The sequence below is a fragment of the Patagioenas fasciata genome, chromosome 22, assembly GCF_037038585.1.
Source record: "Patagioenas fasciata isolate bPatFas1 chromosome 22, bPatFas1.hap1, whole genome shotgun sequence".
In the NCBI taxonomy this organism is placed as follows: domain Eukaryota; kingdom Metazoa; phylum Chordata; class Aves; order Columbiformes; family Columbidae; genus Patagioenas; species Patagioenas fasciata.
In genome coordinates this window covers 1,756,800-1,779,799 of record NC_092541.1, presented here as the reverse complement: position 1 = coordinate 1,779,799, position 23,000 = coordinate 1,756,800, and the positions used below count along the sequence as shown (strand labels likewise).

The following is a 23,000-nucleotide window of genomic DNA, read 5'->3' as shown; positions in this document are numbered from 1 at the left end:
GTGTTTTCAGAGCCAACTCAAGCAAATTGTTTCCCTTAAAAAAAGAATGGGAATATTTAAAATAAACACCTTGCTCTGTCTTTATGACACTCAGTCTTCTTGTACAGTCACGTTTCGTACCTAAGGAGTTCTCAAAACATTTATTAAAGCTTTGCTGAATTCGATTGTGTATATTTGCAGTCTGTTCCATGCCTTAGTGATTCTGTCTCTTTGACAGATTCCCTTTAACACTTGTGCCGTCATTGAGAGAAATCTGATCCTGCGTGAACAAAGATCCCATTTCTCAACAGTGCCAGGCCTGAGCTCTGCCCAAGAGAGCCGCACCGGGCTGTTTGCTCTTTAGAACACATTTGGTACCCTAAAGATTAATTAACTATTAAAAATAAAATCAAGTTACCTGGTGTTTTCAGTCTTATGTGAGAACCCCCGCTCACCTTCACTGCAAGAAGAGTGGAAATCGGTGATTCCAATCCATCGCTGGGGCTGCAGTGCTGGAGCTGGATGGCGGTCGTTCATCAGTACAACTTGTCAAAAGAAAGTTCGGTTCCTAATAAATTCCACAGGAAACGAGCTCAGAAAGGCAGATCTCAGTTCTTGAACTGAAACATTGTGTTTGCTCAGCTGAATTGAAACATGTAATCGTTAATTGAGCTGACAGTGAATTGCAACTCGTTCAGCAGTGAAACATCTCATGGGAATTTAGTTCTGTAGCTCACATTTGTGTCCTGTGTGGGAAATTGGGCTTTATGCAGTCTGTCCTTCCGCTGAGACACACAGACGTGCCAAGGTGAAGGACCAGGAGGTGCTGACCGGCCAGCACGTGTGATCTGAGAAAGCGGAACTCGTGAGCACTTCAGCAAGGTGTAATTCATTCTGAGAAAAGCAAAACACAAGATGTTTCTACACCCTGAATTCAAAACCTCGCTGTGTTTTCCACTGATTTTGCTTTAAGTGAATTGAGATGAAAACAGGCTCTGAAATATGGGTTTCCCAGCAGGTGGAGGGGCCGTGTGGCTGCGGGCGGCTCTGCCCATGGGTGCATGAGAACCCCCGGCACCGCTTCAGGGATCGGCTCACACGGCACGAGCGGTTTCAGGTAGGAAAACTGAGGTCCTGCAGCCCAGCTTCAGGCTGAGCACTGAAGGGGGTTTTGCAGACCAGTACAAGCACCACAGTTCACATCCAGCTATTGCAGGTCCCTGGCAAACCGCTGACCTGTGTTCTTCTCTGTGCCCTGCCACAGGACACGCATGGAAACCCCAGCTACGTCTCCCGCTCTCAGCTCTGCTGTTCAGCTCTTTCGCTGATCCAAAGCGCCAGGAAGGGTTTCTCCCCTTGGCTGCAGGAAGCCAAGACAGAACCCAGACAGAAGCACTGGTGAGTTGAACCTTCCTCCACTGCCCACTTCCCAGTAACGTCCCCCTCTGACGTCGAGGACAGACCCCGACGCCTCCCCTGCTGTTTTGCTTTGCTCGGCAATGCCAAACCGAGACACTCGGGATCTCCCACCTCCAGTTTTGCCTCCTGCCCAACCACCCCGTAGCTCTCGCGCTCCTGAGCTGGCATTTGGGAGGGACGCAGGACAAGTTCATATCTTGAAGTCAGCAGGTTTACTGCGGCGGGGGCTTTGACACGCTCGTTTCTTAAGCAAACAAAATAGCAGAAGTGAAATCGCGAGTAAATTCCTGACATTAAGAGCGGTACCAAGCTGGGATTCCTCACCGAGAGCAGTTCTTAGAGCGGCTGTAGGGGATGCCCTGAATAAAAATCTCATGATTGTGATCTCACCGTGAGGTTATTAAAAGATCCTTATCCTCCCAACAGAGGAAGCAATCAGAGCAGCAGGCAGGCGCTATCAGGGTCGCGCAGTTGCCCACGTTGCCTCTTGGTCAGCCGCAGGAGGGAAGGACGCGCTGCTGGTATCGCTGGGAATGCACCCGCTCCGTCCCTGCGTCACATGGCGGGCGATGGCCTTTCGCTCCTGTTCTTTGTGGAGGGGGCAGAAAAAAATAAGGCACTTTCAGCAGGTTGGCATTTGCTCTGCGCTAAAGCAACTTCCTCACCCTGCAGTCCAGGAATCGAGCTGTGACGAAGGGAACGTACGCAAAGAGCCGAGCGGGGACAGGTCAGGCTGGCAGAAGCGCAGATGCTCTGGTGTCAGCGCCGCGGTGCAGGGGACAAGCTGGGTCATCAGCTGCTGACGGCGTGTGCTGCTGTTCCTCTGTCCCCCCCAGCCACAGGTGAGATCTGCTCCGCTTTGTCCGCACCACTGGCTCCTTTTAAAACAGAATCACGGAATGGACTGGGCTGGAAAAGCCCTCAGAGCTCATCCAGTCCAACCCTTGGTCCAACCCCAGTCCGTTCACCAGATCATGGCACTAAGTGCCATGGCCAATCTCAGTTTAAAAACCTCCAGGGCCGGTGAGTCCAGCACCTCCCTGGGCAGCCATTCCAATGCTGACCACTCTCTCTGTATGGAATTTCTTCCTAATCTCCAGCCTAAATTTCCCCTGGCAGAGTTGAAGCCCATGCCCCCTTGTCCTACTGCTGACTGCCTGGGAGAAGAGCCCAATCCCCCCTGGCTAGAACTGCCCTTCAGGTCGTTCTAGAGAGTGCTGAGCTCAGCTCTAAGCCTCCTCTGCTCCAGACTGAACAAGCCCAGCTCCCTCAGCCTCTCCCCATAGCTCTTGTGTTCAAGTCCCTTCCCCAGTCTTGTTGCTCTTGTATATAGAGGGGCCTGCAATGAACAAACCACCCCCTCCTGCGCTGAACTAACGTGGCAGAGCCACTGGTCACCCCAGAAGAGCAGGGGGGGAAAGGAGAGGAGATAAAAAAATATGAAGAGAAGCTCCTGACAGGTTATAGGAGCCACAGATCATATCTAGAGAGGGTTTTGAAACCTCCTGGCGCTTTGTTCCCACACAGGTGGGCAGACGGCTGGGAAGTTCCCGCAGGACACCACACATTGGGGAGAAATGAATTGTTCAGGGACATAAAGCAGCAGTGTTTTGTCTTCTGAAAGAACTGAGGGTTCCGGTGTCTCCTGACCGCACTGCAAACGTCCTGCGAGCCCTCGGTGTCGTATTCAGAACGTGCAAGGTTTAACACCCATCCCTTGTGCTCTTTGAAACAAGGCTGGGTATGGAAATGGAATAATCCCATCAGTGGTTTCCCCAAGAGCTCATCCAGTCCTGTCTATGACAGATCTGTTGTTCTTCAACCCTGGGCTTAAGAAATGATATATAGCGATTTTTCACCTGGTTGCTGTTGTCACTCTTGCTGGTTTGGCTTCTCCCCCACATCCCCTAGAATGGGTGCCAGGATTGAAATGGCTTTTTCTTGCCTTTTTAATAGAATTGAGTGAAAAAGGTAAATTGAAACTACCTGTTTACAGAAACTATAGACTTTTGTAAGTCAGCAGCGAAGCCGTGTGTGATAACTTCACAACAAAATAAGACACCAGCCCAATAACTGCAAAACCACTTCAAAAAAACCCCTTGAAGACCAGGGCGGGGGGAAAAAAGCGTCAAAGTGAAAGAAGGGAACTGAGAACAAAAACAGCGAGAGACAGAGCCGACCAGAGCAGGATCCCTGCTCAAAGGGCTCTCGTTGATCTCCGCTTGGTTATCGTAAAAATCGCACTGGGGAGAGAATTGCAAGAATCACCATCAATAATACCGTGTGTACACAGGGAAGGTTTCGGATCCAGGAGTCAAAGCACTCGATTAAGCGTTGGAAACCTCCAGCAAGCGTCACAGGTTCCTTAGGGCACAAAGTCACGGCTGCGATGGCTCTGGGGCGGAACTGGGGCTCACGGGGGGAGTGGGAGGGAATTACGGCTCCGTGTGTCTGATGTGATTAAACACACCGCAATTAAACACTCGCAAAGCTGCGCTTTATATCCAAGAGGGCTTAAAGCTGGAGTCGGAGCACCCGCAGCTGCGTTTCTGTCTGGGTTGGAGTTGCTGACAGACAGACAGCACAGCCAAGGGGCCGATCCAGAGCCAGCGCGGTTCCTGGCAGCGGCGGTTGTTGAACGACAATCTCTGCAGTCTCTCAACAGGGTTTGAGGGACTCCTGGTGGCAGCGCCGGCTCCAGCTCAAGCGCCTCCGCGAGCACAGACCCGCGCCCCTTCTCACCCCGAACCCACCGCGAGGAGCGTTTTGCTCAATGTTCCAGAAATCGGGAGCGCTGGGAGGATGGAAGGAGAGGGGAGCAAAGCAGCGAAGACAGTTCTAATGACCCTGTGTCAGCACAAGGTTTGTAGCTCAATGGCCAATCTGGAGGCCTTGTCAAGTGGCTTTTGATAAACTGGGACCAAAAAATCCCAAATAGATTTAAAACCAAAAGGCAAAGGCTGCCTAGGAAGACCCCTCGCTCATTACCACGTCCCCTCTGAGCCTCCTCCGCCCCAGCTCTCCTGCCACCCAAACGTGCGTGTCCGGGGGTCCCTCCCAGGGCTCCGGACCCACTCTCCTGACCCCCAAATGAACCCAGGCTCTCCAGCTCTGCTCTGCTGGGCATCAGCGCAACACAACGCTCTGAACAGCGGCTCCTGTCCCCCCCACAACAAACCACCCCGCCTGTGCCAGGCTGTGCTATTTTATCCCCTAACGGGCAGCGGACCCGTCCCGTCCTCAGCTTGGTGCCCTCAAAGGGTATTGAGGAGCATCAAGTTCCTAAGAGGCAGAGAGCAGCGGTTTCAGCGGGAGCGAAGCGCTTTGCCTGTTGTTGAATTGTTGGTGAACACTGCTGGTGAGCACTGCTGGTGAACACTGCTGGTGAAGCGCTTTGCCTGTTGTTGAATTGTTGGTGAACACTGCTGGTGAACACTGCTGGTGAAGCGCTTTGCCTGTTGTTGAATTGTTGGTGAACACTGCTGGTGAACACTGCTGGTGTAGTGCTTTGCCTGTTGTTGAATTGTTGGTGAACACTGCTGGTGAACACTGCTGGTGTAGTGCTTTGCCTGTTGTTGAATTGTTGGTGAACACTGCTGGTGAAGCGCTTTGCCTGTTGAATCGCTGGTGAACAATCTCACAAGGTGCCCAGTTTATATTTTAACACCTTCGGGCCTGCTCCATGTACCCGTTACCGCATTTCAGTTTTGTAGGTCAGGGGTTTTCATGGGTGATAAAATCTGTTAATTATACTAACACGAAAAAAAATATCCAAAAAAGCTTTAAGAGCAGTTTTTTAACCCAGGCTTCTTCATAACCTCCACTGTTTTTGTGGTGAGATGAAAGCACATTTTTGAGAACTACCCCATGGAGAAGGGAACCTTTGCCTGCTTGATTTTCACCTAAAGAACAACCCAAGCAGCGCTGGGGATGTCAGAGCTCCCAGAGCATGACTCAGACTCCCAAAAAAAAGCCTCTTTTTCTCTCGAAGGGAAAAACAAACCAAAGAAAACACCTCCCTTACCACAATGCAACGATTTGGATTTGCCTCTTTGTTTCCTCATTGATCTTTTGTGCGTGTGAAGGACCTGCCGGCTCCGACACCCCGAGACAGCCAGGGGAAGATGGAACCCCAAGAACTTGCACCCACCTGCCAAACAAAGCCCCTGGAAGACACAGAGCTGGCTCCTGCTGAAGCTGCTGAGCTTTATCTCCTCCACCTTCCTGTGGGAGGTTTCCTGTCCTGCTGAGGACGTCCAGGTGGGCACGTGGCTCCAATTAACAGCTCCATCAGAGCTTGGTGCATCATCAGCTGGAGGCCTCACCAAGCTCCTCGTCTCTGATACAGAACGAGTTTCTGGGGGGTCTCTTGGGGATCCCTGATGCTCGTGCCCCTCGTGGGCACCACAGGGCTGGGTCAGGGGCTCACACGTTGCCCACGGGGCATTTCAGGAGGTTCTCACGTGCTCGGAGAAGCTGTTTCACCCTTGGAGATCACACCTACCCACGGGGGTACACACCCCACGCTGCAACACAGCCTGGCTTTGCGAATAATTACTGTTAATTTACATGTAACTGGAGAATATGGAGCAGATGAGAAGCACAAACGGCCTTTACAACCCCCAGCTGTTGCACAAGCGTTGCAGCAACCAAGGTTTGGAGTCTCCTGTTGCACCCGAGCTCCTGTGTGCAAGGGTTGGTGCTCTAGGTGAAGAAAACTCAGCGCTGGTTGTTCTGCAAGTTAAATAAAAGCTCCTGTGCAGCCTGGGGAGGGTTTCAGGAGAAATGGGAATTCGGGTCTTTCTATGAAGGGCTGTGCTGGTTTTTCTCCAGTTTTGAAGATCTGAAAGTGTTAAATTATTGGCAAACCCACCTCGTTCCTGCAGCGTCTGCTGCCCCGGGTTCTGTTTTACCCCAATCTCTAACCGAAGGTATTTGCACATCTCAATTTTCACGTTGTATTTCAACCAGCGTCTGTTGTTTTGGCGATTTGAGTTTCCTCAGAGCGAGTTCGCAGAACAAATAACCCTCCTCTTTTAATTACGAGCGTTTTGGCGCAGTTAATTATGAGCTGTAAAAGCAAAATGGGTCACTAGGTGACTCCCCCCTCGTAAGCGCCTCAAGATGTGTTTTTCTGAAACCAATTATTTTAATTGCTGGAAGCAGAAGCTCCTAAAGCGCAACTGAAGTACAACTGCGAGTGCTTGAGCAACCTGCCCGCTCTTCAAGAAACGGGAATTTAGAATTTGAGTTGAATTTTTAGGCGGGTTTCACTGCTTCAAATGCTTCAAACCCACGTGGAGCAGCAGCCACGGTTTCCATTTCCTCCTAAGAGCATTCGGTTCACGTCCAGCTTTGCCAAAACCCACATGAACATCAGAGCTGCTACTTTTCCTTCAAAGATGAGGAGAACGCGTTTTTATCCTTCTCTGCGCTTGAGAACAGTGGGTAAAGCTCTGAATCACATCCAGGCGGTACCTTAGAAGACAAGAACCAGACCACCGTCAGCTTAAAAAACCAAAACGTGTTGGGTTTTATTAGTTTTAGAGCATTTAAAAAAAAAAAAAAGACCAAAAGGATTTAAAAAACGTCATCATCTGATACACCCACTCTTCCCTAGAAACATCCTGGTTCCTTGAAGCATTTGCATCGTGTTCTCCTAGAGCTGTGAAGTCATGGGACGGCTTGTATCTCGTGTTGGAACTCGGTGTTTTACTCCAGGAGGGCAAAATGGGGCATTTTTGGTACATCTGTAGAGCTGCCAGGGGTTTGAAAGGTCATGGGGAGCAAAACTGCTCTTTTTTACCATTTGTGCCTTGATCGTGACTCTTCAGAGCGCATGTACGCGTGTGAACGCTCCCCTGCTCTGTATTTGCCGTCTCTCTGGCTGAGGTTGTACCAGGACACATTGGTAGCAAATTAATTAGTTAATGCTGCTCTATAAAAGACAAAGATGACACCAAACCAGCCCAAACCCGCGCCTTTCAGCCCCATTTCGAGCGCTGCTCGTGAGGACTGATTAGCTTTAAACACCCAGAACTGGGCATCTGCAGGGGCCGTGTGGCAAGAGCTGGCGCAGCGGGGACAGCACAAAGGCTCCCGGGGGGTTTGGTTTGCTCGGGGTTGTCCCCAGGACACCTCGGTGACACCATGGTCTCTCTAGGAAAGTGGGTGCTCTTATATTAACTGCGTTTCCTCAGCCTCTGTGGCTCCCTGGTAGCGGATGTCACGTTCTGCTGAGCTGGGGCAGAGGGGACACGCGTCTGTCCCTCGCCAGCCCAAGGAGCGAGGGTCTTTGGGCAAGACGCTGTCACTGCGGCCACGGAACCAGAGGAAAGGCAAAAAGGCACGATTTCTGATATAAAACCCCAAAGCAATGCTTTTCTAGACAAGGAATCCCAAGCAATACGATCTCTACATCTTGTTTTCCCTGTCTGGTGTCAGATCCTTTGCTCCTACAGACCCTCGAAGTCCCTGTGCTGATACCTGACAAGTTACTAAACCCGATACCCTTTGGAGACAAGCGATACAGTCGAGGGAGATACAAAAACCGCGTAGCACATTTTAAACCAAACCGGTACTTCATTAAAAAAGAGACACATGGAACGAGTCAGTATTTATTCTTTCTTCTCGCCGTCCTCCGTGCCGGGGTCTGCGGGCGGCTCCTCCACGGTCGCGCTGTTGCTCTCGGAGCCGGTGTTGCTGTCGCTGGTTCCCTCCTCCGCGGTGCTGTCCCCCCCTTCCTGGCCGCTCTCCTTGTCATCGGGGGTGGATGTTCCTTCTTCGCCGTTCTGCTGGGTTTCTGTGCTCTCTTCTGGGTGAGGCTCTTCTGCAAGAAGAGATTTCTCAGCGTCATTGACATTTATTTAGGTTATGCGATTAGAATTTAGAAATTAAGAAGGAAAAGCTGCACATCAGCTTGTAAGAGCAGCATGGGAAGACGCATTGTTCTATCATCCTTGCCAGATGCAAACCCATCATCCCTCCCAGTTGCTCCCAGCTGAAAGGCGAGTGAGGTTTAGGAAGCATTTTTTCCCCGTGAGCAGATCACACCCGAAGCATCACACGGGGCTTTGTGGTATCTTTTCCATTTAACACAAAGAACGCAAAGACCTGCGGTCACCACGATGGAGTTAACGACTCTGAACGTTGTTCTTAAGCCTTTCTTCCTACCAAGAGCAAAAACGGGGTGTCCCGTCACAGAGACCCGGCGGCGCTGGCCCCGCTGTTCCACACTCACCCGTCTCCACCGGCGCGCTCTCCTCCTCCTTCTTCTCCTCCGCCTTGCCGGCCGCCTGCTCCTCCTCGGCCGCCGCGTTCTGGCTGCGCTCGGCCTGCTCCGCTGCTTCTTTCTCCCTCTCCTCCTGCCTCTTGCGAGCCTGCTCCTCGGCTTGGGCGATTTCAGCCACGATCTTTTCCATGTCCACTTCCACCTTCAAACTGCATAACTAGCAATTCAAAACAAAGGGAGAGCTTTTACTGCTCCGTTAGGGAGATACAAGCACATTCAAGAATAAAAGGGGTAAAGAAGCAACCTAAATGTTGTAACGTGAAGCAGGCGAGGACGGAGCAGCGTCGTCTCCTCTCGAGTGAGCTCAACCAGTCCAGCCTGAGGCACTTTTGGAACTGCACTGGCTGAACGTCACCACTAAAGGTCACCGAAGGAGCGTGAAATAGCACAAACGCTCCGTGTTTTAGGACACTGCACCCCAGGACGCTGCACCATCAGGCGCGTAATTATGATTAACGGAGCGCAGAACCAAACGGAAGCGCTTAAAGCACTCGTAGAAATGGGAAATCGGCGGATTCCGCGCAGTAAACGGAGGAAACGTGGGAGTTTTACCCTTTTAAGCTCGTTGTTAAAGGATTCTGTGCTTTCCAAGAACTTCCTCTTCTTCTCCTGGTGACGCTCCTCGATTTGCAGCAGCTCCGCTTCCAGTTTACGCTGGAAATGAATCAAACGGCAAGAACATTACTACGGAGTCATAGGAAGAACTGGACAAGGTTTAGAGCTACGCACAAAAATACTTAGACCAATATTGAAAAATATACCCATATAATATAGAAACACCCTTAAGCTTCCCTTGATCGAGTACCCAATAGAAATTCATCTTGAAAAGCATGAACAATAAATTAATGTCTGCAGTAGGTCAGGATTGCACAGGCATGTTACAAACGGTCTGTGCTTGAGGTGAGTCTTCCAGCGTAAAACATGCATTTTGTTTCATATTATACACCCCATGGGTACATATACACACACATTAATTAACGCAGGAAGATAACAATTCAAAGGAAAGAAGGGGATACCGCCCCCTCCCTCAAATCTTCTTCTGTTAATTAAAAAACCCCACAAATGTTGAGCTCGTGATCTCGTGAGTTTAACATGATTCTCAATTTAAAAAAAGCACAAAAGGCGAAGTCTCGTGTCTTGCAACTTCCAAGAAAACCCAGAGCTGGGCTACTGGAGCGCACAGAACGCTGACACCCAACAAGAACAGTCACGTAGGTGATCAAACGATCCGAGACCAGGCGCGCGGCCCAACCCCGTTACGGTTCAGCTGCCCTCGCAGCGTTTATCTTTACCTGATGAACCATTAAAGACTGAACCTGGCGTTTCAGAACTTGCATTCTGGCCGTCGTGACGACAGAGCGGACGTCGGGCACCACGCTCTCGCTCAGGATCTCGCTGATGAGACGGTGGTTCCTCTGGAATCGAGCTGTGGCCGTGTGCTTCATGGAAAATCCATCATCGTAGTCTGGAATGAGAGTCCAGAGTGCAACCGCCTTAATACCACAAAATGACCAGCGACACTGTTACCACTAATGAAAAATAACATAAAAGCCCTAAGGCCAGTTGCTGTCATATCACAAAGTTCACACTGACAATACAGAACCAGGAAATTCGGGATAAAAAAGCCAACTCCCCCTGGCACAGCTCTGACATTTGGGACGGACACATTTGTCACTCTGGTCTGTCCTGGATGGGAACGCTGCAGCTCAGGGCCCAGAGCAGCTGGTTCTGCCTGAGCTCACTCGACCCAGGCAGACTTTGCAGTCCCAAAACTGCAGTTAATGGAATATTACACCTATTTACACACATTTTGCAGTTTTGCATGTTTGGCATGAGCTCTATCTCAAGGGTGTGCTGTACAAGGGGGAATTAAGAAAAAGGGTGTAACTCCAAACATTTCTCACCCTCAGGTTTCAACAAGTATTTGGTTGTGAATTTAAAAGCAGACATGAGGTGCATGAGTTTTCCCACTGGGTGGGGAGCGTTTCCTCGCACTCCAATAAACTTGCAGAATTTTCTCAACAGCAAGGTTAACTTATTCTCTGAAGAATCTCAAGTGACAGTTGTTGAACACATCTGAAGTTCAGGGGCCCTCAATCGCACCAGAACTCTGCCTGTCAGAATTATGCGCTTCTGGTAATAAAACACAAGATTCCATTCAAGCTGGATTAAATCCGGCATCTAAGCCTTTTGTAACGCATGTATTATGGCCACTACGGGGCTGTTAGCACACTGATTTGCTCTGAACCCATTGCTTCACACGTAATTAAGGGCTGGAATAACTTTTGCCACCGGCTTGTCATCTTAGCTTTTGGAAACAAGGCAAAGTCAGCTGTGTGCTACACAAAATAACACGCGATCTGGATAGACTGGGAAAATGGGCTGATTCCAATGGGATGAAGATCAACAAGGCCAAGTCCAGGCTGGGCACAGAGTGGCTGGAGAGCAGTCAGGCAGAAAGGGACCTGGGGGGGACTGATGGACAGGAAGCTCAACAGGAGCCAACAGTGTGCCCAGGTGGCCAAGAAGGCCAATGGTGTCCTGTCCCGTATCCAAACCAGCGTGGTCAGCAGGACAAGGGCAGTGATCCTTCCCCTGTGCTCTGCATTGGGGAGGCCACACCTGGAGTATTGTGTTCAGTTCTGGGCCCCTCAGCTCAGGAAAGAGATTGAAGTGCTGGAGCGGGTCCACAGAAGAGCAACAAGACTGGGGAAGGGACTTGAACACAAGCCCTATGGGGAGAGGCTGAGGGAGCTGGGCTTGTTCAGTCTGGAGCAGAGGAGGCTTAGAGGTGAGCTCAGCACTCTCTAGAACGACCTGAAGGGCAGTTCTAGCCAGGGGGGATTGGGCTCTTCTCCCAGGCAGTCAGCAATAGGACAAGGGGGCATGGGCTTCAACTCTGCCAGGGGAAATTTAGGCTGGAGATTAGGAAGAAATTCCATACAAAGAGAGTGGTCAGGCATTGGAATGGCTGCCCAGGGAGGTGCTGGACTCACCGGCCCTGGAGGTTGTTAAACTGAGATTGGCCATGGCACTTAGTGCCATGATCTGGTCAATGGACTGGAGCTGGACCAAGGGTTGGACTGGATGATCTCTGAGGTCTTTTCCAACCCAGTTCATTCTGTGATCACGAAAAATCGGTATTAAAGGCACCAAACCAGAAAGGAAATCACATTAAAACATTGTGCGAGTTGCACGCTGGTACTTTTCCACGTCTGGCGGCCGTTTCTCTATCGCGTTGGTCCTGTAATGAGACTGTCTCACACAAATCCCTCCGTGCTTACCATCGGGATCTTCAGCCGGCTGGATGCTCATGTAGGGCTCGCCCTTCTCCATGCGCGACTGTCTCTGCCGGCTTTCTTCTTCCAAGGCGGCCTCGGCGCGACTTTTCGCGTTGATGTAGGCGAGGTACGCGGGAGAGTTATGGTAGGCCTTCATGGACTCGTTGTACTCGATCTGAAACGTGACCAACACGGTTTGATCGCACCACCGGACCATTTCGGACTCGACAAAACCGCAGCCGGTGTAACTCCAAGCGCAGTTACACAGCCAACGCTCTTGGGAATCATTGGGCTGACACACAAATATTCGCTCGGGGTTTCTTTTACAAATGAACTTCTCCCAGAGTCACTCATGTTTTACAACCACTAGCTGGGCTTTGAGGTACATTGCAGCTGTAATACCTCAAAACTCTTACAATAGTTTTGGGTTTTGAGATTTAAAAATCAAACACCTCAGAACGAGGCATTTATCAAACTAACTTTGATAATTTATTAGAACAAGTTAACTTAAAATATTCTCAATAATTCTCTGGAGTTCTAACTAGATATTGGCTTCTGATTTCTTCTCGTTCCTTAGTCCAGTGTGTCATGAACCAGTTTTCAAAATAACTTACGACTTTTCCGTTCTCTGCTGCGCCCCCCACTGGGCTGGCCCAGAATGCTGCGGCCAGACCAGCGTTTCCTCTGGTTCCACAACCGCATCACTATTTCCACCTTCTTTGGAGTATTTTTCCCTTCAAATTGCTTTCTTTAATCTCACTTTTAAAACCTGCCAAGTCTAGGTTTTGTACAGTGATTTAAGATACTTCCAGTGAAAAATAAGGTGTTATCTACAATATTGTCAAAAGTAGCTAAACAGCTTGTTTGCTTTATGATCAGAACTGGGATCCTTCCACCTCGACACTGTGAAATACCAACAGGATGGCCCCTGCCCCAAGGAGCTTACAATCTAAACAGTGTTACCAAGTTAAATAGAATTCCTTGATTATTTTTGGTTTTCCCCAACTAAGAGCGTCCAGCTTTGCAGAACTTCTCTATTGCCTTGGAATAAAACCAGCTGAGACGTGACCAGGTTGTACCGAGCCTCGGGCGCCTGCCGGGTTTAAGCACAACACAGCAGCCGGACAATTCACCGCTTGTACCTTAAAACCACAATAAGTGTCTTGTAAAAGTCCTCAGCACTTACCGACCGAGACACACGGGGGAGCCGTCATCTTGTCACGAGGATCAATAAAACCCAAACAAACCCACAAGAACACCCTAAAAGCGGTAGTTTTGCTATTAAGAAACAAAACACTATATGCCATAGCGCGGAGTTACACCATGAAAACCAAACCCTACGTGACTGGAAGTCTCTTAGGAACACGTTCATGACAACAGCAGTAGTTGCAGAGCACCAGTTTTGAAAGAGGATTTTGGGTGTTGAGACAATCTTTTCAATACTGATGTTGTACAATCAAATCCATTCATTAAACAGCTACAAATCGACACTCAATTAATAAATACTTCATTTTGAATTAGGTCTAAAAACTGACCAGTCACAGTTGACGTACAGTTATTTAGGACATACTTCCATTTAAGTTACATACAGGCTCTCGTCAATGCCTCATACACCACTGCATGGGTAAGATGAATTTTTCTTCTCAGACCAGTTCCTAGAAGAATCAGCTGTAATAAACATCCCAGATTTCTTCCATTTACCTTTTCAGCTTCATATTCATTCAAATACTCTTGCTTCTCTTCATCAGTGAGATCTCGCCACATTCCTCCAATAATCTTGCCAATTTCCCATAACTTCAAATCAGGATTGGACGCCTTCACTTGGTCCCAGACCTTAACAGAAACAGCTGGAGCTTTACTAATGATATCTAAATACTTCCAAATTAAACATTTTATATTGTCATCTCAGAGTTCTTTCTGGAATCACCATGAAAAACAGGATTAAGTTAGGAATGAGCCTGGCTAAACTATCTGGATTATTTTCTGGGGCAGGAAGTCAGCAGGAAGCCATCTACTGAAACGGCTTTGGTTTCATGAGAACATTGCCTTTAACCCTCATAATTCTCTTCTTAAATGCACATCGCTGCATTTCGGGGAAAAAAAATGGCTACCGAGTACACACATCCAGCAGTAGATTACGATAAAGAGCACTGAGCTTTTCAGATCAGAATGGAACATTGCAAAATACTTTTCAGTCTTGCTGATCAATTTGAGTTCCAACAAGTTCTGACTCCACCAAAAAAAGTTCCTAACTTTATAGGGAAAAAAACACCAAAGGAGAGAGCTGCCAGTGTTATTTCTTGCTGCGCCACTTGACTTGATGGTTTTTTGCCTAAGACAGACAGGCTGGTAAAGATACTGTACCAGAAGTGGAAGAATTTCCTTCTGGCTCCCCCGCTTCAGACAGGCTGACATGCCCCCCCATGCCCCATCAGATTCCAGACTCCACAAGAGTCTCCTACTTTCTGTCAACCAGTTCACAGAATAGCGAAGCAAACGTTGCCACAGGCTAGGGTGGTGAAGAACATGCAAAGTCCACTCATCGCTACTCTTCAGTCCAGCTACAGCACTGTACCAAGCCCAGTATACCGCAAGGAATACTTCCTTTATATTAAAAAGTTGTGGCAGTAAGTCACAGGCACTTCTGAATGTGGCAGGGTGGATCCTTGTCAGCAGAGACAGCGGTAAGAATTATCATTTTAGAGAAAACTTTTCCCCCCAGAAATTGGCAACTGTCTGAACAGACTACTGCTGCCTTTATTCTGCAGGGCAATGCATCTGTACTTTACAGTTCCCTTAAAGAATGTGCAGGCTGTTAGAAGTAAAAGTTTAGAAGCTGAAACTAAGATAATAGCAATTAATTGTTAGCACATAGGAACACTAGCTTTTGTTATTACTTGTTTGACACTGTATACCCACCTTCCGGCTGTACCTCATGTAGGGCATCAGGGGCTTGTCTGGGGGTTTGGGGGGCTTTGGAATGGTAATACCAGAGGAAGCCTATAAAAGAACCGAATAAATCCAGTTGTTAATGTGATTACTGGACAGTTTCTATACACGCGACTTTTGGAAAACACTCAATCTTGTGCCATTAACACAAACCAACCACACACACCCCAAGAGAAGCAAGCAACGTCACCCCAAATCACCCAAGCTGTGAACAGGCACTAACTACAGCTGGTCCTCACGGTATTATTTTTCCAATTTAAGTTTGTCCTTTTATCTGCAAGTTCACAGAGCAGTAACTAGAGAAATCTTCAAAAGGGCTCCATATTCTTAAAACTGAAATAGCTTAGAAATCGACACGGAAACTCCAATTACAGCGGGTTGGTTTTCTCCCTTCTGATGAGCAATTCATTTTGCCTGTTTTGACAAATTTAATGTGGCTACTCTACAGGTGAAAAAGGAGAAAGTTTAAGATCATAAGGTTACAGACGTATTTTCACTCTCAAATCATTTTAGCAAGATACTTGTCTGCAAAATTTGGAGCCAATTAAACTACTAATTGTAAAAAGAAAACCACCCTATGCAACTGATCTGCCAAAGTGGGCATTATTGGTACCCAAGCTGTACTTAATTGTACCAATTAGCCTGTAATATCCTCCTGTGCCCTGATATTGCTTTCGGTTTGTGCACGTTGCTCGCACTGAACAAGAGGACACTGAGCACCAGCTGTTGCTGATGGGAAGTTGCTGCATCCCCTCCATCTACAAAACACCCGTCAGGGTTTTCTCCCAAAACCCTGCGGTGACATTACAGCCCCCGTCAGCTGCAGGTTCCGAAAACCTCCGCTCTTCAAGCACTTACACATGCGAGCAGCTCCGTTAGATTAACTTGGAGTATTTTAATATAAAGCAGTTTCAAGATTTGTCAGGATTGGGGCCATAGATAAACAAATACTTTGATTTGACCAAGAAGACTCATGTTCAATATTCAGCTTTTACATTTTTCCTCTTGATATTTTTTTTTGTTTTGCTGAATTTATGGAGCTCCATGAAACAATGCATACAGAATTGTGTATAAATAATGTACATGAGGCATATGCATTACCAAAATGTATACAGATATACACATACAGATGGATTTGAAAACATTAACGGAAGCTGTTTAATGCTTTTAAATTAACAGGAATTTAAGGACACCATACATATATTGATATATGCATGGCAGAGAAGGCTGTGTATGCTTATGACATACAGAAACAATGAAAGTTCTCAGACAAAATCTAACTTGTATAAGGAAAAAAGTATACGTTCCGTCAAGTTCCAGCTTGTCTGGGGAGGGTCTTTTCTAGAAGCATTTTAACAAACCAGATGAACTTCTTTCAAAGAACCACGTATTTGTTCCTTGATCTTGTGCCCGGTAGAAACAGTCCCTGAACACCAACCAACTATCCTGGGCCCCTTTACCTTCAAGCAGCCTTGCCCGTGGGATTTCCCCCAGCAATTGCCTGAAAAGGCCAAAGTTTGCCCTGCTGAAATCCAGAGTTGCAATTCTGCTTGCTATCCTGCTCCTGCCACATGAGATCCTGATCTCCACCATCTCATGGTCGCTGCAACCAAGGCAGCCCTCAACCTTTACCGCTTCAACCAGCCCCTCCTTGTTGGTGAGGATGAGGTCCAGCAGTGCACCTCTTCTAGTCGGCTCCTCCACCCTTTGCATCAGAAAGTTATCATCAAGGCACTGGAGGAACTTCCTGGACTGTAGCTGGCAACAAACATCAGGGAAGTTCAAATCCCCCACCATAACCAGGGCCTGTGACTGTGAGGCTGCTCTCAGCTGTCTGTAGAGGCCTTGTCAACTTCCTCACGCTGATCTGGGTGCCTATACTAGACACCCACAACAGTATCACCCCTGCCAGCCCGCCCTTTAACTTTCACCCATAGACTCTCAACTCGCTCCTCATCCATGCCTGGACAATACTCAATACATTGTAGTTGCTCTCTCACGTAAAGAGCGACTCCACCACCTCGCCTGGCTGGCCTGTCTTTCCTGACAAGGACACAGCCACACCTGAGCACATTCCAGCCACATGTGCTGTCCCACCATGTCTCCGTAATTGCCACTAGGTCATCACCTCCTGCCCTAACACAGGTTTCTAACTCCTCCTGTTTTTTTGAGCTAGGAAGTTTTACATGAAACACCCTAAAGCTATGAGAATTAAAGGAACTTAAAAATGAGGGATTTACTCTATTTGTGTTGTGCTAGTTCTGAACATGTTACACTCCCACAGCCTGGTTTTGTTTCCTAACTGCATCCAATGCTCAGGACTTGATCTTGGCAAGAAGCTGCCCCCTCCCTCATCACTTGTCTTTACCTCATTCTATTTACTCCATGAAAAACAAATGTAACATCCATTTTCCACACGCTGACAGAGCAGATAAGATCTGAAAAGATTCTGTTTCATAATCATCACACTTTTGTTGAAAAAAAAGTTGGGACTTTGCAGTTATTACCAGACTAAGACTGGACAGCAAAATAAAGGCTTGCATCTCTCGCATGGCTCAATAGGATGATGCAACTGCTATCAACCACCTCCAGTTTGCAAAATAGCCGTCCTTATTTTTGTGCCAATAACCCTCAATCAAGCAGTTCCCTCCCTCCAAGAGTTCGTACCCACGCTACAGAACTCTGCCCTAAACATGCGGTGGCCACTGAAGACCATGAACTGTTTTGTGGAGTTCTGCATCGCACACAATTACCACATTTTCTTTTCTCTGCCGAGTAGAGTCAATTTTCCTGCAAAAGGTTTCAGAGTGAAAGGGAAGGGGGGAAGAGGTGGGGAATAAGAATCAGCGTTTTTTCTTTTGATAAAGAAGTGGCAGCAGCCAAGATTCAGAAGAACCTGACTCTAAAGCCATTTTTGGTCAATTCCTGTTGTTTGCCGGATGATGTAATAGTTGATTCTCCTACCGTGACCCGGCTGTTGGTGCCCGGGTTCCCTCCCAGCCTGTAGTTGTTGTAGGCCAGATGGCTGTATGGATTGTATCCCACAAACCCTGGGGTGCTGGGCATTTGCTGATGGAAACAAATGAGACAAAAACACGAATGAGAAATGAGCTCAAACGAGGAAAACACAGAAATGAAAATGAACTGCAATATGGCATGCAAAAGCAACCAGAATTTAAACAAGCAAATGAGGTGTAGCAGTTGATATCTTCTCAACACACAAAACTTACTCCAGTATAAACCTATTAAAGAACAGGATTTATAAGTAAACGTGTCACTACAAATTTGTCTGAAGTTGGCGATTTAAGTGTGTAACTCGTTTCACCAAGTATTCTATAGATCCAGCTCACAGCCAAATAAGTTTTCCAACATAAGCCGCCAAGTAATTCAGAAAGACTCTTACATCCAAAGGGTTGAACTTACAAGGCAACACAGCACAGGGTAATTGGGCAGAAACTGCCAGTACCAACATTTACTACACCAATGAAAATCCCCATCTGCTCTTTTTCCCATCCTTCTGCCTTTCCAACACATATTACACTATCAATAAATAGGAAAAGTTCTCTCAAAGCACTGTGCACCACCAGCAACATCTGAAGACTTCCCCCGTTGTTTGCAAAATGTCACTATTTTGGGGAAGTGGGACTCGAAGTTGGGAGAGCAGACAGTTCACAGACATCTCCTGCTGTGAGGCTGCAGACTGAGCTGGGGAACCTCTGCAATCAAACCTACAGGTGAGAAACTACAGACTGGTCTGAGCAGATCACAGAATCCGAGGCAATTTCAGAAATTAACCAACACCTTCATTCATTCTTGACAGTGGATCAATTTGTTCTCACCTCAGTAACATAAGGAACGTAATTTCATTACAATCCCTTCTTACCCATCATCCACACACAATCAGGTAGCAGAGGGTTCACTGTGTTCCCTTCCTCACATAAATTTCTCGTGTCTTTTCCCATTATCTGCCACTTCCTATTCCAATTTTGTTGGGAAAAAGAAAAAAGTATCAACTAACAGCAATTGTGATCAAGTCCTGACTGCGGCAGTCCCATAACTCCATGAGGATTCCCAATATCCCACAGCGTTTCTAGGTATCTAAGTGTCACCTGCAGTGTTCCACTCTTTAGCAGCACTTTGGCCCTAATAAGAAACGCACATTGCAATGGTCTTTCAAAGTGATTTGCTGACTGGACCCACTCTAGATCGCAGTCACAAAAATTCCACGGCTACGTTCAGGACTCCAAGAACCAATGCAAGACAATTAGAAACACTGAACAAAAATCACCTGCAAAATTAATCTACAGTAACTTGTGAAGTTTTCAAGTACGGGCAGACATGCTGTAGTTAGTTTATTTCTAAACATACAGAGTAAAATTATCCTTTAACAGTCAGTCTTCAATCGTTTTAACTTCAGTCATGACAGCAGTCAACATTTACTCAGTGTGTACGTCTGTGATCATGATGTACACACTCACTATTTAAAAAGATGCCATTTTCCTGACGTTTTCTGTATCACCATAGCAACAGGTTTTGACTGTGCTGAACTACACCTCTTCAGTAAAATCAGATAACAACTGTAATCTCCGTCTTCTTAACTCTTTATTTCTGCAAGGAAGGATTTAAATGTTACAAGGAAACTAGCTTGCATTACATGGAGAGTTATTACTCCAGCTATCACACCAAAATGGTGAGAACTACTGGTGTTTTGTTGACCGTAGTAACTGGAACTGGCTGTGGAAGAACAAGCAGGTTATTTGTCTGGTTTTATGACTCGCATTAACAGAGCACAGACCATCACCTCAAGGACTGTATAGAACATAAGTCATGCTTGCAAGACCGGTAACGCATGTCGCTAGTTCCAGTTTCGAAATGTGTTTCATGTGCCCTTCTGCAGGCTTCTCTAACTTGACTAAAGGAGGTACCACATGATATAAACCGTTTAACCACATCTGTATCCGAAGGGACCAAGTGTGGACAGCGCTCGATGCAGGAATCCCGTTGTCAGCGATGCCACCGCGTTCCTTCTAACGCTGGCACAAATCTATTAAGTTGTGAGCAAAATGAAAACTCTGAACAAACTATGCAAGTTGTATTTATGTATCTTTATAAGAACAGAACTTCTATTTATACGTTATATACTTTTCAAGCCGCTTTAAATGTAAAGTGCGGCACACTAAATTTGAAGGATTGCAGCTCATCTAAACCTCATCCTGCGGTTTTCATCCCAGACGGATGAAAAAAATTCACTGTAGCATCTTTGCTCATCTTTCTGTACAGAAGATTTGTATTTTCTTGTGTAACTATATTACTCCTAAAATGCAAGATAATTAGGAATGCGAACACTATGGAATAGGTGCGTTTGTTTCCAAATGCTTTCCTGCCCACACACAGTGGTGTTTCAGCACCTTTTTCACATGCAAGGATGCACCTGGACATCGATTCAAAGCTGCTGTTTGCATTTTCCTTAGTGTCGCCCAAACCATTTTACTAGAAAGTACAATATTTCTCATGCCATAGCCTCCAAACTACCACTGATTTCAAGAAATTCGAATCAGACTGGCACCATGAGTGTTTTATTACCCTGATCCGATAGAACAGAGTTGTTGCGGACTCCTGCATCCCTCTGGAAATCGGCTGCATACAACAGAAACACACACAAAAAATGCACCGTCTGCCCATGATTTGGGCACAAGTAGAGTGGGAGGTTTTAGAATTAAATATATCAGTTCATTCTTAAATATTCCAGTGTAACGCTGCAACCCAACGTGAATATAACTTTAGACAAACTGACGTATCTGCAGAGTCTAGCAACTTTATTCAGCTTCTCTTTCACAGACTGCTTAAAAGAAGAGAAGAAATTAACTGAATGCATATCATATTAATAACGAAATACAACTAATTTGTGTTTCCAATACAGGAAGGTGATGCAACGCCGTAATTATTAAAGGCTGTATTACCAGCGCTGTGTTAATGAGAAAAATCACTATACTTACAGTTGCAGGAGCTGGGGTAGGAGGTGGGGCATATGATGGCCTTTCTGTTAAGATATAAATGTAAGCAATTTGTTTTTGAAAATTGGAACAAGTTCTTTACAAGGCATCTGCTGTGGTGTTCTTAAGCAATTTACAAAAACAAGACAGAAATCCTACTCTCAAAGACTTTGTGTTTTGCCGCTGAAGAGCGCAAAGCAAAGGACACAAGAGAAAGAAAAGAAAGAAGGAAATTAAGGCCACACTACTGCTGTATTTCCAGCCTTTTATTCAGGTGTAAAACTGAAGAATATGAAAAGGGTTTATATGCACATCAATTAAAAAGAGGGTAAGCTAAAATGTAGTGAAGCAGGATTTAGAAGAATCTGTGATATTTGGATTTCCTATGAGAACTACATGCCAGAAATCAGCCACAGCAGGATTTAAGGCCAAAGAGTTTGGTCAGAAACAACTACACTTCGTATCATTCCTTTTTGTGCAAGGAATAATAGGAATAGCTCACAAACAGGTTCTGCTGAACCGGATCTTTAATTAACCAAATTAAAGGAAGAAAAATCTGAAAACTTACTTGACATTTTGACAGGCAAATTTTCAGCCACCTGACATTATATTTGTACTTCTGAAAGACAAAAGAATACCACGCTATTAAGTATTACGCCTTTGCTTCCCCAAATCGTTGAAACTTCGATTATTATATTTACCATTAATTATTACAGTTTGCCAATTTTGAAATAAAGACAAGTGTTTCTCAAAACAAAACTGTTATCTCTTTGAAAAATGAACGTACTTTCCAAGTAATCTGGCCTTAAATAGCTGTGAAATAACACTCGGGTTTAGTACCTTCATATTAAAGTATATGTATTTTTTGCCTTAAGAAAGAACAATAACATACCCCAAGATTTCCCCCTGTTTCAGAAAACTGGTATGAATGCATGAGTGACCAAATTAAATCGTGTCTTGAATCACCGAACCCAGCAGCAGCTCCATCACAGGCCATGGGACGCGAATGAACGTTTTTAACCTTTTTAGCAACGAGCCCATCGGTGTGTGTGGAAAAAGCGCTAAAACATCGATGCTTCATCTACTTTTCTCTTCAAATAACTCCACGGAAGTTTCCACAGAAGCCGAAACTCCTTTTGAAACACCCGGGAATAACGCGCTGAGCTTCGGACTCGCACGAATCCCCCTCAGGACGGGCGGTCAGGGGGAGCCGGGGCGGGAAGGCGGCCCCGCGGTTCCCTCCGCGCCTTCCTCCTGAGGAAAACGATCCCCGCAACAGGGCCCTCGGCCCGGCCGAGCCCCGGGACCGGCCGCGGAGGCCGCGGCCCCCTCAGGTCCCCCGGCCGCTAACGGGGAAAGCGCCAAGACCTCCTCACCCCCCCCAGCTCGGCTGCTCCCCGGGCCGCAGCCGCCGGGCCGGGCGGGCGGCCCCGAGCGAGCGCTCCCGCCCCGACTCACCCGCTCCGGCCGCGCTCCCTTTGTTCCTCACCAGGCCGGGCTGGCAGCGAGGGACGGCGCCTGCGCGCTCCGCACTTTCGACAAACCCCCACCGACCTCCTCCAGCCTCTCGGCGGCAGGCCCGGCTTTCAAGCGGGAGAGAGATCACCCCCCCTCCTCGCCCCGGAGCCCCCGCCGGGCCGCTGCCTTTTTCGCGCCCCTTCGGGAGAGCGGGAGCTGGAAGCGTTTGTGGCGAATCTGCGGAAGGCAGAGGGGAAAGATCCGGGCGCTACGTGCGAGGTGCAGGCCCCGCCCCGCCGTTACCGGGGAGGCCGCCCCGCCCCGCCCGGTGCCGGGGGTTACCGGCCCTCCCCAGGCACCCGCAGTTTCCAGCACCGGGGTCGGTTCCGTCGTCCCGCCCGCCTTCGCGTTCCTCTCGGAACCAGCAGGAGCGACGGGCTCCCGGCGCCTCACGCCCGCCGCCGTTTGGCGCCTTTTTCCTCCTCGGAGGCAGCGCGGCCGCTCCCGGGGGCGCTTTTGTGACAAAATCTGACCCATTTCTGCATCTGTTTCTGGATGCTCAACAGCCTTGACTTGGCCTGGTGTAAACAGAAAACATTATCCCAGGGAACTGAAAGCAGGCTGTAAGCA

At 47.6% G+C, this 23,000-nt stretch overlaps 1 protein-coding gene across 4 annotated transcripts; it reads right to left on the bottom strand.

Moving 5' to 3' along the window:
- Positions 1–7,960: 7,960 nt before the first annotated feature.
- SMARCE1 (SWI/SNF related BAF chromatin remodeling complex subunit E1) lies at positions 7,961–22,526 on the bottom strand. 4 transcript variants are annotated; one of them, XM_065856059.2, is made up of 11 exons: positions 22,371–22,525; positions 21,481–21,531; positions 20,916–20,959; positions 17,884–17,988; positions 14,890–14,970; positions 13,672–13,803; positions 11,974–12,145; positions 9,982–10,154; positions 9,242–9,343; positions 8,639–8,846; positions 7,961–8,227 (listed from the first exon to the last, which is right to left on the bottom strand). In XM_065856059.2, exons 2-11 carry the CDS (start codon positions 21,485–21,487, stop codon positions 8,016–8,018), a joined length of 1,236 nt encoding a protein of 411 aa, XP_065712131.1. In that variant the 5' UTR covers positions 21,488–21,531; positions 22,371–22,525; the 3' UTR covers positions 7,961–8,015. The 4 variants fall into 4 exon arrangements, with proteins under 4 accessions (XP_065712131.1, XP_071654248.1, XP_065712132.1 ...); XM_071798147.1 differs by lacking the exon at positions 13,672–13,803 and having other exon boundaries at positions 22,371–22,526; XM_065856060.2 differs by lacking the exon at positions 17,884–17,988 and having other exon boundaries at positions 22,371–22,526.
- Between the last annotated feature and the right edge of the window lie 474 nt (positions 22,527–23,000).